Raw genomic sequence first — 18,508 nt, forward strand, 5'->3', positions numbered from 1 at the left:
AATTTATAACTTTGATTTGCTGTCGTTAAATATGTACATGGGTGTGATACACACACAGAACCAGTTTGGTAATTGCCTCCGGCCAGTGCCAAATTGTTGTAATGCCGTTTTGGACAGCGGTGGGCTGTGACCTCCAGAAGGCTGCATCAGTGTTACCAACTTAGCGACTTTTCAGACCCCTTTTGCAACTTTTTTCCAAGAAAGCACGTTGTGACAAATATACTTGTTAACCTGATCTAGCTTCCGAGACCCACCGGAACTGCCGCACAAGCGCAAGATCTTGCTTCCCTCTCTCTGCCGCAGGCGCATCTCTCTCTGCGTCTGCTCTGCTCCGTGAGTGGCTGAGAGGAGCAGCGCATTCAGTTGAGGCTGTGCACTCTGTCAGAGAACACATAAAATAGATACTATTGCTCCTAACCTGAGTGATCATTTTACGTGTACTTATAACATAAACCACAGCAACTGTCTTTTTCTTATGTGTACTGTGATTTTGTCAGACAACGTCTCAATTATAAATCAGGATTTAGCGCTGGTTTAACATTACACTAACGCTTTTCAATTAGTCCGGGATAAGTGGATTTTTTTGAAAGAGAATTTTACTTGCCTGGTCGGTCAAGGACCTGATTAAAATGTCAATACAAACTAAAGAAAAAAAAAAAAAAAAAAAAAACGTGAGAATGATTTTATTACATTTAGTGTTAGTGTAAGTGATGACTTAATGGGCCACATTTCAGTCACCATTTCATATTGTTTTGTTCTGACAACAAAAACATATAGATGAAACAATTTTATTGGGAATTTGGCTGTATTAAAATATAGGTAACACTTTATTTTAAGGATCAGAAATTAGACACTAATTAATGACTAATAACTGCATTTGTAAGTGACTAGTTATGTACTTGTATGCCATTACAAGCTATTTATAAGGCCTTTATTGGCTGTCGTCTTATTTTTGTCTTATAGCCCCTTTATACTTGTTTCTGTCCTAACAATGTACTAATTAGCTAAAATTAAAACAAACTAATAGGTTGTATTGTGTCAATTACACACTTTATAAGTTTCCAATACACTGTGTGAATATGTAGCTTATAAGTATGAAATAAATATAGAATGGGCATTTTAACACAGACATTTAAATTTGCAGAGAAACACTGTCTTTCTAACAGCAAATGTTTACTTTAGAATAGGGAACATAATCTGAAGTAATATTGCATTTATTAGTGATAAATGTGCCTGTTACCTATTAATAAAGGGAATATTTCAGTTATATTTATATACTAACAAATTATTTATAACTGAAATATTCCCTTTATTAATAGGTAACAGGCACATTTATCACTAATAAATGCAATATTACTTCAGATTATGTTCCCTATTCTAAAGTAAACATTTGCTGTTTTCCAAAAAGAAAAGAGACATGTAATATTGCAGTGAACAACTCAGTGTTTATTGTTTTTATGGTTCAAGAGAACAAATTACAGATGAGACACATCTTGAATAATCACAATGAATTGCCAAACAGTTTATTGACAAATTTGTTTTTAACACAAAAGATGATGATGGTCACAGAATAAACTGAACATCTACATCTTTTCACACAGGATACTTCCTTCTGATGTCATGCAAAATCATTCCCAGGGGGCCATTTTTATGTATGTCACCACGCCAGTACGTCCACTCAATTACTTTTAAGTGGTCTTTGAGCCTGCTTTCTGTGCGGTTCCCCTAAATCTCCACACTGTTGCCTTGCAAACTCCCCACAATCTCTCAATGTTCTGTGTGTGAGCACCTGTCTGAGGATCAACAAAAACCTCCTTATGGTTCACAGTTAGATGGTTATATCCAGCATCTCTGAGACAGTTATAGGCTCTCCACCCATCTGACACAACAGTGCTTCCTTGTCTCACATGCTTCTGGAGAATTGGCATGAGGTGTTGAGCTGAACGCTGATTGACAACTTTCAGAATGGGTCTTCTGAACTCCTCTTTGACCCCAAGCATTCCAAACACCCATGATGCCCTGTTGCTCTGTCTTCCTCGGTTGTACTAAAAATGACAGAATTTAAGAATTTATTGTATCAATTATCTTTACCATAAAGTGTGAACAGATGTAACTGAATATATATTACCTTTCTTTTGTGGCCAAATTTGCTCTCATCAATAAAAACAATTTCGTGTCTTTTTCCAATTTTCAGGTCACCTCTTCTCTTCATTCTTTTAATTGCAGATTTGCAGACTCCACGCAGACGATAACTAAGTTTAGTCAGTGTAGAAGAGCTTCCAGTGATGCCTTCCTGTAGCATGTCCACTTGCCGCAACCTGAGTCCTTGTGAAAATCTACAGTTTAAAAGCAAACACATAGAATACACAGAAAAAAAACACACACAAAAAAACCATCAGGATCATAACACATATCTTAATACTCAGTTCACTGTCAATGTTATATTATTAACATTGCTGACAAGTACTGTATAAGTTCTGATATTATATGCTTGAATAATATACTACAAAATATTTTCCTCTTAACACAAATAATTCTTACATAATAACAAATAGTTATTATAACAATATTAAAACAACCCTCATTATGTAACAAACACACAATGATATATTCTTACCTGTAAATAAAATGCATCCATGTCTGGAGGCTTAGATGAGACCTGGAAAATATTGAGCCACTTCGGATGCTCTTGGTGTATGATTTACTGTGGCATTTATCTCGACACACCCTAGCAGAGGATAAAAGAATTAAAATAAGTATACAAGCTTCAGAAAACCAAAAAATATATATATAAATAAAAAAAAAAAATGTAATTCATTCAAAGCAAATGCATAGTTTAAAGACAGATGATATTAATAAAAACACTCCTGTTTTTAAATAATAATTATTTTTATAATTATATAAATAGTTTTATATAATTAAAAATATAATTCTTTTTTATAATAAAATTTTATTATTTATTATTTTAAATGTATTTTAAATGTGTTTTGTTCAGGACGAATGGAATAACTTTTAGTACTTTTTATGTCATTAAACCCATTTTTACAGATTAAAATAAAATTATTAATAATAAAAAAGTTAAATACAAAGATTACAGTTATTTTATCAATACAATTGTATTACTTTTCCAGTTTTTAATTGAAAAAAAAAATGCTATAATGTATTTTAGATAGATAAACATCTCAAATGAAAATTTTCACAATAGACATTTTTTTTAAAAATATTTATTTATTTTTACTTTTACTAATTTCTATGAGACTTGGAAAATATTGAGCCACTTCAAATGCTCTTGCTGTGTGATATCTAAATAAACATGTCTGAATCTTTGAGTTGTATTATTCTAACATCGGCATGCATCTAATAATGCAACAAATAGGGTTGCATTCTCAACATTAAACTGAACAAATACATTACTACTAAATAAAACAGACATTTCCTTTATAAATAAATATAATAAACTACATATTATATTACATACATAGAATAATACACTGAATATCATGATATGCCATTTGCTCCAATTGGCATGACATTACAATAGCCTAGATTACATTGTAAACAATAGGCCACGTTGACATAAATTGAGACAGAGGAGAGGCTCCTACACTGAATTTTACGAGAAACACAGTTGAATAATAATGAGCATGGGATAATATAAAGCTTTTCTTACCATGCAGCTTCCTTTTCATTGTAGAAGTCCCTGAATTTCATGATGTGGTGGCATGATGGGCAATACATGTATTTCCGCAGTAATCCTTTTTGCATCAACCAACGAACAAATTTTTTGTTCGTATTCGCTGATGGTCTGAAAAATATTCTCCGCAGAAAATCATAATTTGAAGCCATGACGCTTCACGGACTTTGACACAACATCTGTAATTTAGCGCGTATTGGTAGTGTATTTGAATTTCGCGGGTGGTCTAGACCCGCGCAGTGCACTCGCTTCCTGTCCAATCAGACGCAGCAATCAATCAGTCGAGCAGGATTTCATCAAGAGCTGAAAGAGCATCAAGATCTTGAAAAAGAAACTCTCCACATACCCATCGATCGAAATGGTATGTCCTTTATGATAAACGTTGGCTTTGGTGTTGTTTGTTTTTAAGTTATTTTACATCCATGTTAGTGTTTCAGTTATATTGCTAGTCTACATATCCTTAACTAATTGCTTGCTAGCATTTAAGCTTTGCGTATTTCATTTATTTAACATATCACTGATTCTTGAGAGATGGGACAAAACATGTCCAGCAATTGTAACTGCTATTAGGTTTAAAAATAAAAATATTTTCTATTTTAAATGTTATGAGGGATTAATAATAGAAAGTATTTATCACAATTATCCCCTTCAATTTAATTTTATCATTATTATATCAAATGTATAACACTTATTGTCTTCTCACTACATCTAAAACAGTGTGTCCACAGAGAAGGGTTCAAAAATTTGTATGCAATAAAATGGATAAAAATGTTTTTTTAATGATGAAAAAGCTTGTTTTATAAAAAGCAATACTTGATAATATTTCATGTCAGAGCAATATTGTTTTTCAATGACACATGCATGTTTTATAAGATTTCCAAGTTGTGTCCCCACTTTTTTGTCAACACCGTCAGACATTTATTAAAATGTAATAATATCAGGGAATATCAGGGGCAGCTGTCACTCTGAGGGACCCCCTTGCCACATTCCACCTCTGCAGAGTACATCAATGTCAGACAGGCTCTAGTAAGTTTTATAATTTTAGAATATTTTAAATCTTAATGTTAATATTCCCTGTGTCACAACCATGATATGTCAACACCCTCTTCCAATTCATGAGGAAATTATTCAAAATTTTTAGATTATTTTTTTCTCCTGAAGCAGGTTCTATTAGCATATAGCATCAACAGAGAAAACAAAATGGCTACTACATGAACTCCATTTGTTTTGTGAAAGAAATGCCAATATGTCAACACCGTCAGTGTCAACACCGTCAGATTTTCTGTCTGATGGTGGTGACAGGCCAATGACGGAGTTGACATTCAACATGAAGTCATCATATTTTTGTGGTTTTCAAGTCATTTTTAATTATATTAAATATAAAATAGTGTATAGTTTTTCTAATATTGTACTAATACTAACTATATGACCTGACAGCGTATATTGCTTTTGTGGATTAGTCATCACTTCTAGCAGAGTTAGGCTTAATTTAATTATTACCCTGCTGCTCCGATAAGCTTTATAATGGCAGTGCACAGAAACTACCTGTTTAAAACTCAAAAAAGTGCATCCATCCATCATAAATGTACTCCACACAGCTCCGGGGGGTTAATAAAGTCCATCTGACTTGAAGCAATGCATTTGTGTAAAAAAAAAAATATTCATATTCAACACATTATGAAGTAAAATATCTAGCTTCCGCCAGACCGCCTTCCATATTCAACTTAGGAAGAAAGTGTAAAACTCTAACAGTTAAAAATGCTTCTTCCTTAGTTAAATATGGATATTTTTTTAACACATCGTTTCGCTTCAGAAGGACTTTATTAATCCCCCAGAGCTGTGTGGAGTATGTTTATGATGGATGGATGCACTTTTGTGTTTCAAACAGGTGGTTTCTGTGCACTCCCATTATAAAGATTAGGAGCATCAGGGTGATTATTAATATTTCTCCAGTTGTATTCGTCAGAAAGCAGAAAGTCATAAACACCTAGGATGGCTTGAGGGTGAGTAAAGCTTGGGCTAATTGTCATTTTAAAGTGAACTAATCTTTTAATCCTTTACTTGCCCTCATGTCGTTCCACATAAGACCTTCAGACCACAAATTAAGATATTTTTGATGAAATCCAAGAGGTTTATGACTTGTCCATAGACAGCAATATAATCACCACTTTCAAGGTCCAGAAAGGTACTAAAGACATTGTTAAAACTCAAGTGGTTCAACTTAAGTGCTGTGGTTCTACCTCAATATTATGAAGAGACGAGAATACTTTTGTGCCCAAAAAAACTAAACAAAAATAACGATTTTATTCAACAGTATCCTCGCTTCTGTGTCATTCTTCTATGCTGTTTATATGTTCAGCGCTTCCAGGTTCTACAGATATTGTTGAATAAAGTCATTATTTTTGTTTTGTTAACATACTCACTGTTTGTTGTGTTTGTTTTAATAGAGTAATTGATTGATTCAAGTATTTGATAGTTAACATGACTACAAGTCAGGTTTTCGTCAACACCGTCAGATGTGTCAACTCCGTCAGATGAATATTTTGATATATCATTATGATATTTTATATTTGTTTAGGAATTGTTGGTCATAGGTAAAAATGTAATCTGTCTGCTAACATGAGAATGGGTTTTGAAATGTTAAAATCATCTTGATTTTTGTTAAAGATAAAGTTAAAGTTATATTTCACAGTCCAATTTAAAGAAACACAAATGAAAATCTTTATAATAAATATATATACACATATTGAAAGTATTTTTTTGTGGCCTCTGTCAGCCTTGGTAAAAATGAGTGTTTACTATACTTTTTATAGGTCTTGCATAATGTGAGTGAAAATTAATTTGTGTTTTTGTTGTCTGACGGTGTTGACACAATATAAGTGATGGCAAGGTAAAAGCACATTTTGATTAAAAAGAGTAAAGTTGGGAGGTTGTATCAAAGCATTGCTCAGTAGCTTATTACATGTAAGATACATAAATGTAGTTTAACTTGCCTGAGAATAAGGTTTATTTTTTTCAATATTGCATCCTGTTTTGTCCCACTTCTCAAGAATCAGTGATCTAACGTTAACCTAATTTATTTATTTATTTAGGTATAAAACATTTAATGGTCCTGGCGTTTTAATAACCAAGCTGTTGTGTATTTGATAACAATATGTAAGCAGGGTGATTAGTACTGATGAACAGTTTTATACGTGTTACTTTAACTTGCCAACCCACTGGCTTAAAATGAGATGAGACAAAAAGTATGGTAACTTTAGTATATTTACAAATGCAGTTAAGATGTAATACAGTTAAAATAAAAATAATTTTCTCTTTTTTTTGTACTTTTGTTAGTAAATTGTACTTTTGTCATCTAATAGAATAAACAAATAACATATTTTTGTTTTTATTGCATTTTACAAAATATCACAACTTTTCTGGGGTTATGAGATAATAGGGTTAATAAAAATAAATTCATGTGAACTTTTATACAGCCAAAGCGCAAGTTGAAGCTACAACACAAGCAGCAGGACTCCATTCAGGAGAGCTCCAACGATGCAACACCCAAAGATCTGGAGGAAAATGAGCCTTCTTTACCAAGCTGCAGCAGCCAGGGTTCTGATACTAGTATGTTGTCATTTTGTCTATGTCACAAATAGCAATGTGTATATGTGTCTATTATTAATTGTTAGCTAACTAATATTTATTTGTGATATGTTGTTTCTAGGCATTTTTTCCATGAAAATGAAGATAGAATTTCTGGAAGAGAAAATAAAGTGGCAAGAAAAAATGATCGGAGAGCTAGAGAATGAACGTGATTTTCTCAGAGAACAGGTTCTTGGGAAAGCCAAAGGACAAGATGTCGGTCAGTATAATAATATGTTTCATGCTGTCTGTGCAGTATTTATTACATGCAAGCAATTTACACATCAGACTTTTAAACTTTTGGCATTTTCATTGATTTCACTTTTATGGCTGCTGAGTGCTATTAGCTTTGGCTAACAGCATTAGATATTTTCAACATTGGCTCATTGTGACATTACTCTGTCTATGCTTTTGCAAAACGTGTCAAATCTGACTAGGAATGATTTGAATTTTCCAAGTGAAATGAGCACTAGAAGTGCAACTGTGCATTTTATTAGCTTTTAACTCAAATGACGAGTACAATGGCTGATTGCAACATTGTAAATGGTTTGTTTTTGACTCTATAGACCTTATTCAGAGCAACACCATGACAGGTATGAAAGCAAGGCTAGAGGGATAGACTTACCAATTTTACAGTGACATCTGCTGTAAAAAGCTCCTAGATGACTTAAAAATTTCCATAGCTTTGTTGTCATTTTAACAATAATACAGCCAATTGTTATACGGTCTATAACATTCTGCTGTTCTATGATATCTAAACTCTTTTACTGCAACACATCTTCGGAAAGAGGGCACATTTTGTTACATTTTGTTCACTCACACTGCAATATTGACGTGCTTCAGTGAGCGAATAGGGATCTGAAGCCACAAAATCAACACACTCAGAATGAAGCAATGTCATCCCACCTGTGACAGGGGTATGTGCAAACCAGGTGAAGGGGTGAAAAAAATGGAAAGTGAATTGTACCTAGATACATGTTTGACACTCTTTGCAAAATTGTACACAGTCATATTTATAAAAATGTATAATCTCTAAAATTCTGAAGATCTGTTTCTTTTTGAATTAGTAAAGTGTCATTCAGATAATGATTAGCTACTTTTTCTAAATAATTGTTGTTTATTGTTTAAGGCTGCAAGGCAGGATGAAAATAAGGTGCTTTTAATGTGTAAACCTGGCAGTTAACTGTTAATAACTGATGTTGTTCTAAAAAGTGATGATTTGAAAATGCTATGCTACACATTTGTTTATTTATTTTTAGCACCTTTCAATGTCAAACAAGAAGTCCACCACCATGATCACAATGATGACACTACCTCCTCATCACGAAGTTTGAGCGAATCTGATGAGCCTGTACTAATAGACAACAAACAGAAGAAAAGGAAGAAGGTGGCACACCATTCCCTTCGACATCACATTAGAGGTCAGTGGCTTTTCTACATTGTTTCTAATGCTTACATTATATCATATAAAGATATGTTGCTGTTGTTTCCCCATACACTTGGATTTGCTTTCAACAATGTTGTTTTAAGTTCATTGAAAAATCAACTTAGTCTTGATCTGGTCCAGAGCTGTTAAATGGATGACCTGCCATTATTAGCAGTAAATGGTTGATTCATTGACATACATTCACTGCATTTATATTTTACTTTTTCATGGTTTCTTTTTCAATTATTAGGTTTGCTTTTTATTTATTTTTTATACCATTGTAAGCGTGTGTTCTCTGCCTATGGAAAATGTTTATAATTTTAATGTGAAATATTTCTATTTAATTTGTTTTTTGTTAAATGAATGACAATTTTCTTGTCACTTACTCACCCTTTTGCCATCTTAAACTTGTATGACATTATTACTTCTGTGGAACAAAGAACAAATATTTTGATGGAGATGTATATCCTCCATATGGATTAAATTACTAAAGACGTATTGAACAAAATGTTTTTCTACTGCCTTTATATTCTTGTTGGAGTTTGAAAAGTTTTAGTACTCATTGACTTGTGTTGTATAGAAATAATATCATCACATCTCCATCAAAATGTCATGGTTTAGATTTTGCTGAAGAAATGAAATATACAAGTTAAACAGCATAAGAGTGAGTAAATCATTTATTATGTATTTTTGAAGTATTCTTTTGACTAAAATTATCTCTGAAATATATGATTTTAAAACAAAAAAAATTAGAAATTATATTACATATAAAACAAGGGTGTGTTTCTGCATCCACATTTTTAATTTAATTCCAAATAAATAAAACTAGTCCTAAAGAACTGCATTATCAGTTAACATCACAATGTGTAAGAAATACAAGACTTTTTGTGTTTCTGTTTGCTGTTTTTCTTTAGATATTTTTATTTTAATTATGTTTTGAAAATATATATTTCTTTATTATTTTTGCAAAGTTAAAGGTCCAGAGGAGGTCATCAGCCGCTACAATCAAGTCCTCAAAACCTTCAGGAAAGTTCGCACCATGTCAGAGGCATTCCATCGGCACAATGTTGACAGAGGCACCATTGCAGCAACAGCACCAATAGCAGAGCTTCAGATTGCAGACCCCAAGACCTACAGCACCCTGGTGTTCGATCCAGCTATGGAAACATTGCTTGCTTTTGCAAAAAGATGTGCCAGTAGTGTTAATCCTGAAATTAAAAGATCCATTGAAGATCTCAAAGCTCGAGGCATCTATTGCCCATTTTGATGAAGTATTGAAGTTATGTGTTGCTGCAAGATTTTGTTCAAGAAAGATCTGTTCAGTAAAAGTTAAAGTTTAGATAATTGTTTTAGATTAAAGAAAAAATATAGTTGGATGTTAATCATTATTTTAGGTTTTTTTTTCTTGTTTTCTTTTTTGTTATATTCTACAAATATTAATAATCTACAAGTGAAATTGGTTTGTTGGCTAGTAACTTTTTGAGCAGTGCTGAAAAGGACCTGAAAGGGCCCTTTAACTTAAAATTTCTATTTAAGATTTATACAATTAAAACAGTGTATTTTTTTTATTATTCATTCATATTTTTTTAGTGTGTTGATTGTGATTATTCAAGATGTGTCTCATCTGTAATTTGTTCTCTTGAACCATAAAAACAATAAACACTGAGTTGTTCACTGCAATATTACATGTCTCTTTTCTTTTTGGAAAACAGCAAATGTTTACTTTAGAATAGGGAACATAATCTGAAGTAATATTGCATTTATTAGTGATAAATGTGCCTGTTACCTATTAATAAAGGGAATATTTCAGTTATAAATAATTTGTTAGTATATAACAATTGCTAGAAAGACAGTGTTTCTCTGCAAATTTAAATGTCTGTGTTGAAATGCCCATTCTATATTTATTTCATACTTATAAGCTACATATTCACACAGTGTATTGGAAACTTATAAAGTGTGTAATTGACACAATACAACCTATTAGTTTGTTTTAATTTTAGCTAATTAGTACATTGTTAGGACAGAAACAAGTATAAAGGGGCTATAAGACAAAAATAAGACGACAGCCAATAAAGGCCTTATAAATAGCTTGTAATGGCATACAAGTACATAACTAGTCACTTACAAATGCAGTTATTAGTCATTAATTAGTGTCTAATTTCTGATCCTTAAAATAAAGTGTTACCAAAATATATTATGTAAGCAAAAACGGTAGCAGCTGAGAAGCAAACAAATTGCCGCATAAAGTCATCTATCGACACACACACACACACACACACACACACACACATATATATATATGGCATTAAAAATAAAAAAAATGGCATTAAAAAGGCATTAAAAAGCATTAAATTAGATTTGATGAAACCTGCAGAAACCCTGCATAATGCGGTGGCAATATGATAACAGCGATTAGTGAGCAATTCTCACACATCAGTCAAAAATGCAGAGAATTGGCAAATTGAAGGACAAAAAAACTGTACAAAAAGCCTCAAGGATGCGAGTTTACATGGTTGGCAAATCACAGAATTGTTGTAGTCTTTATTAAACCCTTAGTTTTCCTTGCTGGTAATGTAATAATTTTATATTTTCATTGTTTATAATGTTAGTTTTAGTAGCCTATTACAATAGGCCTATGGATACATGCAAGGACTTAATTTATACATTTGATTTATTCCCTGAGTCTCCTGGAGAAATTTCAAAGACAATAAGCACTTTTATAGCAGTCAATTACACCTGTCAGCATCAGTGATGCATAAGGAAACCTCATAATTAAGCAATCCCAGAGGCCTCTGGTGTGTTTAATAAGACACATGACAGAAGGGCTGCAGTCTGTGACCGTCCAAGGCTAACACACATCCAGTCGTCTGCATGTTGCGGCTAGCTTCTGAGAGTCTGAAATGCATGCATTGTCTTGCTCTCATGTTACAGCAGATTATGGAGCTCTATTTTAAGTGTTTGTTCTAAAGCTCCAAACCAAAGCCCAGCGGGTCCTTGAAATAGTGTTACAAGCTCCCTCCATAAATACAAAAGCAGCCTGGGCAGTAATTGCTTTATGATGGGGTGCTGCTGACTGAGACTTGACAGTCCCTGAGATTTTGCAGGCTAGAGGATTTTGGAGGACTTTAAAGCAGGTAGCACCTTCGTACCCTCAGGGATGTTCTTGTTTGGTGGCCTCTCTAGTTGAAGCAGAAAGTATGTCAATCTTAGTTTTTCATCCTAGCTGATCTTGGGTGGTTGCAACTGGCCTTTTTTTAGAATGGCCTTTGGGGTCCCCTGATTGTTGTAGGTTCAAGGCAGGTCAAGGCCCGTCTGGTTGGTGAAAGAGTGAGCTAACACAAACATAAGAGGCAGGTGGATGCAGATGGGCATAGTTGATCCGAGAGTATCTAATAATACCTCACATTTCGCCATGCTTTACAAGCAATCTATTCCAGTCGAGTTCTAAACAACTTTTCTTTGCAACTTAAAAGGTTAGTTCACCCAAAAATGAAATTTCTGTCATTAATTGCTCACCCTCATGTCGTTCCAAACCCATAAGACCTTCATTCATCTTCATACCACAAATTAAGATATTTTTGATGAAATCCTTTTTTTTTTCTCCCACAGAAAGCAACATAATTACCACATTCAAGTTCCAGAAAAGTAGTAAAGACATAATTAAAATAGTCAACGTGACTACAGTGGTTCAACCAATGTTATGAAGTGACAAGAATCTACCTAAGAGACCTTTTGTGTGCAAAAACAAAACAAAAATATTGAATTTATTCAACAATTTTGTCTCTTTGTCATTCTCCTGTGCTGTTGACGTTGTATAGACAGTGCAGCACTTCTGGGTTCTTCGTCAGACACCATCAAAAGTTCAAAACCGCTCGGATTTCATCAACAATATCTTTATTTGTGTTCTGAAGTTGAATGAAGTTCATGAGGGTGAGCATGAGGGTGAGCAATGACATAATTTTCATTTTTTTTAACCCTTTAAGGCTGGGACACACAAAGCTGATGGTCAGCCAGCAGGGAATGTCGGACCGTTTTTGAGTTTCAGATGGCTTAGTTTTTTTCTGTGTGTGTCAGGTGCCATCTTGGTTTTTTGGGCCGATTCAGCATGTTGAATCAGTGTCGGGCCGTTGGTGAGAGAGAGAACTTTTATTGGCTGTTCAGCTTGGTAAACGAGTCAGTGCACGAGAATAAAAGCCAAAGTGATGAAAGCAAGCAAAGAAGTCAAGACGGTACAGACAGATAGCTGTTATAATTTTATGTTATGATATTCTAAATGGTAAGCAAGCTCTGCCTTGTTTAAGGTTTGCATTGTTGGGGAAAGTTACTTTTAAAAGTAATTCGTAAAAATATTGCGTTACTCCCTAAAACAGTAACACATTGCATGACTTAGTTACTTTTTATGTAAAGTAATGCATTGTTACTTTTTCTCACCTGGGCTTGGCTTACTTGTGTTTTTTTAATAACAAACGTTCTGTTTTTGGCAAATGTAAAGGCCCTTTCAAACCAAAAGTGAGATGAATAAGCTTCAGGCTGAAGGAAATGCTAATTCACGCTTGTACAATAGAGGGCGCAGCTCAAATAAACTGCCATTCTGGAGAACAGCAAAATAGGACACAGGAGAAGAAAGTTCAATACTTAAACAAACTGTCACTAATAATCATTTTTGCTTATTAGTATGGTTGAATTGGATCATTGAATATCAGCAGCAAAGACATTGGTTAATAAAGTGAGATTAAATACATAAAGTATATCTAAATTGTGCATTACTTATTTGAAAAAGTAACAATGTAAACAATGTAAATTTAAAAGAAATGAGTTACTTTACTAGTTACTTGGAAAAAGTAATCTGATTACGCAACCTGCGTTACTTCTAATGCGTTACCCCAAACACTGCCTGTTTGCAAATCTGCAGTCCTAGCTTCGGTTTCCCTTTTTGAATGATGAAAATAGACTGAAATAGACCAATATTTACATCCAAACAGTTGCAGAACGCACATAGTTGACAGTCACCTTTAGACCTTTTGGTCTGTTCAAGTGCAGCTTTTTTGGCCAAGGTGCAGTCGACGAGAGGAGAAAACACAGCCGGTTTTCGTCAACACTAGTTCTTTGACGTCGACTCGTGTCCCGGGCTTTACATGCATTTGAAATGTAACCTCAGAGCTTACAACGTATGAGAATACATGCTAAAAATAGCAGTAACCAAATTCAAATGGACAGTCTTTTGGGAGTAACAGTCAAACCCACTCTGACCTCTTCTCTTGGGCATCTCCACTGCAACTCGCCATGTCTTCACCAGTGGACATTTCTACCAGAGTATATTGCCCTACTCTTCGGGTACACATCGCTGATGCTCCCGAGACATCAACTGCACCTTGAGCCACTAGTTTGTCCTTTCGTGGAGGTGGCGGAGGTTTGAGACGACTGCGTTTGCTAACTCTGATGGCTCGAGGAGTCCCCAAAGGCTCAGTGGGGTACAGTGCCACTTCACTGCCCTCTCTTACCATCCCCTCTTCTTGGGTGGGTTGGTAGCTGCTGCTGTCATCATTGTTGTTGGAACCAGGCATTCCAGAAATTGTAGACATTCCTCCAAGAGGTAAGGGTGGTGGAGGGTCATCGTCCAAAAGCACGGAAGCAGCTTCATCGCCACTCGAGTTTCTGGTCCCTCTTTTGCGGAACCCCCCCTTCACGTCTTGAGTTGGCGGAATGCTGACATCCACACCTTGATTTCCGTTCCCGGACAGGTAGTACTGCTCCTCTGCGTACATCTTCTCCACCAGCATCTTTCTTATGCTTTTTTGCCTCACGGAGCGCTTAATGGCACAGATTAAGTCACACACGTTTAGCAGCAAGGACAAAGCGGCCGCCCCCAACATGAAGTTCAACATGATAGTTTTCTCAGTGGGTCTAGAGATGTAGCAGTCCACCATGGTCGTGCAGGGCGGCTGCTGACACATGACGCGTCTGGGGATGTGGAAGCCAAACAAGTAATAATGGGCAGCTCCAAATCCAGCTTCTACAACTATCCGAAGCAACAGCTGCAAAATGTAGGCTCCTGTGAAGTACTGCACCCTCCCCTTCTCAGCCTTCACTACGGTCTTACAAAGAGATGCTTTCCTGAATGATTCTTGATGGATCTTATAGATGGAGTCTGCTTTTATGGATTCAGACGTTCCGTTATCAGCAGCTATGCCAGAACTCACTTTGTGGATCACATAGATGACAAACATCATGTAGGGAAGGCACAGGGTGGTGAGCTGCACCAACCAGAATCGGAAAAGGGAAAGAGGGGCAAACATGTCATAGCACACATTGGCACAACCAGGCTGAATGGTGTTGCACACAAATCGCTCCTGTTCATCCTGGTAGAGAGGATAACCAGCAAACAGCAAGACCAGGATCCTTAGGAATACCACCAAGATGAGCCATGCTTTCCCTAAGTAAAGAAAGAGAGCATTCAGTTTAACACCTTATTCAGAAATGTACCTTTTCCAATTGGTCTGGAAATTGTTAAATTGAATAAACTAGCCAGGTATTATTTTGACAAATGAAGCTTAAGTATTGTTTTATAGGATTAGTCCACTTTCAAATAAACTTTTCCTGATAATTTACTCACCCCCATATCATCTAAGATGTTCATGTCTTTCTTTCGTCAGTCGAAAATAAATGAAGGTTTTTGATGAAAACATTCCAGGATTATTCTCCTTATAGTGGACTTCACTGGCCTCCAGATGGTTGAAGGTCACAATTACAGTTTCTAGTTACGGAACGAACGCCAGTTAAAATCTTTTCCGTAAGTAGAATAGGGAAGGCGTAGGACATACAGTGTAAGCTTTTTGAAGAATAAGGCAACACAGTTTTGGCGAAAGCACTTAGAAGGCGATCGTTTGTTTATATAAAGCAGATATAGTTGTATTTTTTTTTTTGAAAATGACTGATCGTTTCGCTAGATAAGACTCTTATTCCTCATCTGGTAACGTTTAAAGCTCTTTTTCGAAGCTGCACTGAAACTGTAATTTTGATCTTCAACCGTTTGGTGCCCATTGAAGTCAACTATATGGAGAATAATCCTGGAATGTTTTCATCAAAAACCTTAATTTCTTTTCAACTGATGAAAGAAAGACATGAACATCTTGGATGACATGGGGGTGGGTAAATTATCAGGAAAATTTTATTCAGAAGTGAACTAATCCTTTAAAGGGGTCCTTGATTATAATTTCACTTTCTGAACTTTAGTTAGTTAGTGTGTAATGTTGCTGTTTGAGCATAAACAGACTTCTCTGTTAAAGCCATTTAATCACTTTACAGACATTTTAGATACGCTTTACACAAGTAAATCTGTAACACTTTAGTGTGGGGAACACATATTCACTATGACTTTTGCCTCAATAAACTCCTAATTCACTGTTTATTAATAGTAAGGTAGTTGTTGTAGCATTTAAGTTTAGGTATTGGGTAGGATTAACGGATGTAGAATACGATCATGCAGAATAAGACATTAATATGTGCTTTATAAGTACTAATAAACAGCCAATATGGAAGCTAATAAGCAACTAGTTAAAAGTGAGAATTGTTCCTCGTAAATCATCTTGAATTATAATTTTGCATTATGCATTAACTGTCAAAATATTAAACAATGATACAACACCCCCCAAAAGTATTAGTTCAGAATGTATGAATATCATTCCATGAGATCCAAAATAAATAAACATCTGTCAACAAATTAGCAACAAACTTCTTTGTACAAAGTTTTGCATGTAAAAATGTGCTATCTTTAAAATAAATATTGGTTTTTGAAATCAAATACACTAACATTCAGACATTATAGGTGTGGTTTAAGTGCCCAGATACTTTCTGGAGCCACTGCATAAATGTGTTTTAAAGTACTAAAAGCGTCCACATACCTGTGAGGGTGATGTTGTGGTTCAGTGTTATGAAGATCATGTCTGATGCAGCCAGTTTAGCCATGCTAGCAGATTTAGGCCTTCGAACCCCGAGAGGACTGCACAGAATATCTCGCTGGTCAAAACACAGTCCGCTTGATTCCACATAAGAAAAGGAGTTTTGCAGTCTGTATTAAACTCAGTCCAAGCAGGAGTATACAAATAAACCCCATTTACAAGCACTCAAAATCCTAGTCAGGTCCTAGATACCAGGTCGGGTGTAATCGGCAAGACTCGCCACCAGCTTGGCTTCCGATCTTACCACTTCCTCTGTCCTGACAACAACTGTTCTCAGACAACAGAAGACGAGAGATGTGAGCTCCATTGTGGGGCTATTCTTACCCACCAAAGGCATGTCAGCACGCAGGCCTTGCTGTGATATTTGGTCTCTGTTTGTCCTTACAGGAGAATAACTAGCTGGATCAGGCCTCAAATACCCCGTATTAAATTCTCATGTAAGATGGAAAGCATTTCAATGCCAGTTTGTGTCTGTTGGGTGGCAGAATCCTTTTTTTGTGTTGACATGAATTTCATTATAATGCATTTATTTGATATTAAGATACTAAATACATTTACATAAGTGTATCTAAGTGTTTTGTTGGGTGTTGAGATCATGCAGAAAGTTTAATTGGAAAACTTTTAATCTGAGGCTCCTTTCTGTTGGCTTCTGTTAGCGATGTGCTAGGTTGTTATTATTGCGTTGTTAAAAAGAATCCCCTCTTTAGCTTCGCCCTTGAGGTGTTTGACATGACTGGATGCCATGGGATCAGAGTAGATCATGATGGAATCTCTAGAAGCTTTTAGCCCTGACTAAATGACCTCTGAATGAGGGACATCTGGATAGAGCGTTTGAAGGACTTGTGTTCTAATGAATGGAGATTTATGGGTACACAAATTATATATTGGCAGCTGCTTGTGAATACTTACTGTAAAACTTTTTTTTGATATATTGAGGGCACAGAGGGAAGTTGTCGTGAACCTATGGGCCAGTTCAAAGCAAAAACGTGAGTTGGGGGAAGTGGAATAGGGAAAAAACATAAGGTATCGAGATGAGTTTTTTAAAATTTGAACTGATTTTAATTTGAGCGCCATTTTTAGAATGCTATGTCATGCGCGAGGTGCCGCAAAAAAGAGATGAGCGCAACTTCACGTCCCTCTAGCGAGTGTTTACATAGAAAAACAATGGAAAAGTAGCGCATTTGAACGGAAAAATGCGTTCTGTGTATAGAAATAATGTTATTCATTAACAAGTCTATTAAAGGGATAGTTCACCCAAAAATTAAAATTTTACGTTTATCTGCTTACCCCCAGGGCATCCAAGATGCAGGTGACTTTTGTCATAGTGGTGTTTTAGAGGTAAAAAATGATATAAATACTGTTCGGTTTCTCGCACAAAACGATCGTTTCGTGTCTTAGGACATAAATGTGTCGTCACAAGCCTCAGGGTTTAATTTGGATTTGTCTGTGCATGTTTTTTTTTTACTCTCATAGATTGAGTTCCTATTGACACACATTATACGACTGACAAACCGCAATGGTTGGAGTTAAAAATCATCTGAAGAAACAAAGTCACCTACATCTTGGATGCCCTGGGGGTAAGCAGATAAACATCAAATTTACATTTTTGGGTGAACTATCCCTTTAAAGGCGGTTTTGGATCTGACTTTCTTGGGTTCTGCTTGAGTATTATTATTAATCTGTCTTGGGAAGTCAAGTAGGGAGATTATTTCTTTTTCTGGAATGTGTTTATGAGATTAATTACACTAGGAGCACAGCAAATTGCATCCTGTTTTTAAAAGTGAGTAGGCGAACAACAGTTTA

General features: G+C 35.3%; 3 protein-coding genes across 3 annotated transcripts; 1 reads left to right on the top strand and 2 right to left on the bottom strand.

Moving 5' to 3' along the window:
- Window positions 1–1,688: 1,688 nt before the first annotated feature.
- LOC137013758 (uncharacterized) lies at window positions 1,689–4,191 on the bottom strand. Its single transcript, XM_067377691.1, has 4 exons — window positions 3,671–4,191; window positions 2,618–2,728; window positions 2,129–2,336; window positions 1,689–2,045 (listed from the first exon to the last, which is right to left on the bottom strand). The coding sequence occupies exons 1-4, from the start codon at window positions 3,844–3,846 to the stop codon at window positions 1,689–1,691; spliced, it is 852 nt and encodes a 283-aa protein (XP_067233792.1). The 5' UTR covers window positions 3,847–4,191.
- Window positions 4,192–6,816: 2,625 nt separating this feature from the next.
- LOC137013760 (coiled-coil domain-containing protein 106-like) lies at window positions 6,817–10,014 on the top strand. The gene is made up of 4 exons (XM_067377692.1): window positions 6,817–7,303; window positions 7,404–7,541; window positions 8,581–8,742; window positions 9,719–10,014. The coding sequence occupies exons 2-4, from the start codon at window positions 7,415–7,417 to the stop codon at window positions 10,012–10,014; spliced, it is 585 nt and encodes a 194-aa protein (XP_067233793.1). The 5' UTR covers window positions 6,817–7,303; window positions 7,404–7,414.
- A 3,967-nt stretch (window positions 10,015–13,981) lies between these two features.
- On the bottom strand, window positions 13,982–16,712 carry gjd4 (gap junction protein delta 4). The gene is made up of 2 exons (XM_067378698.1): window positions 16,649–16,712; window positions 13,982–15,180 (listed from the first exon to the last, which is right to left on the bottom strand). Exons 1-2 carry the CDS (start codon window positions 16,710–16,712, stop codon window positions 13,982–13,984), a joined length of 1,263 nt encoding a protein of 420 aa, XP_067234799.1.
- Window positions 16,713–18,508: the final 1,796 nt, after the last annotated feature.

This window comes from Chanodichthys erythropterus, chromosome 23, assembly GCF_024489055.1.
Source record: "Chanodichthys erythropterus isolate Z2021 chromosome 23, ASM2448905v1, whole genome shotgun sequence".
Taxonomy (NCBI): Eukaryota; Metazoa; Chordata; class Actinopteri; order Cypriniformes; family Xenocyprididae; genus Chanodichthys; species Chanodichthys erythropterus.

What these genes read in the sequence shown, in the direction of transcription:
- LOC137013758 (XM_067377691.1), bottom strand. Translation starts at nt 3,846, where the DNA reads ATGGCTTCAAATTATGATTTTCTGCGGAGAATATTTTTCAGACCATCA. An exon ending in AATGAAAAGGAAGCTGCATG is followed by an intron (nt 2,729 to 3,670) that starts GTAAGAAAAGCT and finishes ATCCTCTGCTAG; the next exon opens with GGTGTGTCGAGATAAATGCC. An exon ending in TGGATGCATTTTATTTACAG is followed by an intron (nt 2,337 to 2,617) that starts GTAAGAATATAT and finishes TTTAAACTGTAG; the next exon opens with ATTTTCACAAGGACTCAGGT.
- LOC137013760 (XM_067377692.1), top strand. Translation starts at nt 7,415, where the DNA reads ATGAAAATGAAGATAGAATTTCTGGAAGAGAAAATAAAGTGGCAAGAA. An exon ending in AGCCAAAGGACAAGATGTCG is followed by an intron (nt 7,542 to 8,580) that starts GTCAGTATAATA and finishes ATTTATTTTTAG; the next exon opens with CACCTTTCAATGTCAAACAA. An exon ending in CCTTCGACATCACATTAGAG is followed by an intron (nt 8,743 to 9,718) that starts GTCAGTGGCTTT and finishes ATTTTTGCAAAG; the next exon opens with TTAAAGGTCCAGAGGAGGTC.
- gjd4 (XM_067378698.1), bottom strand. Translation starts at nt 16,712, where the DNA reads ATGGCTAAACTGGCTGCATCAGACATGATCTTCATAACACTGAACCAC. An exon ending in CCACAACATCACCCTCACAG is followed by an intron (nt 15,181 to 16,648) that starts GTATGTGGACGC and finishes TTCTTTACTTAG; the next exon opens with GGAAAGCATGGCTCATCTTG.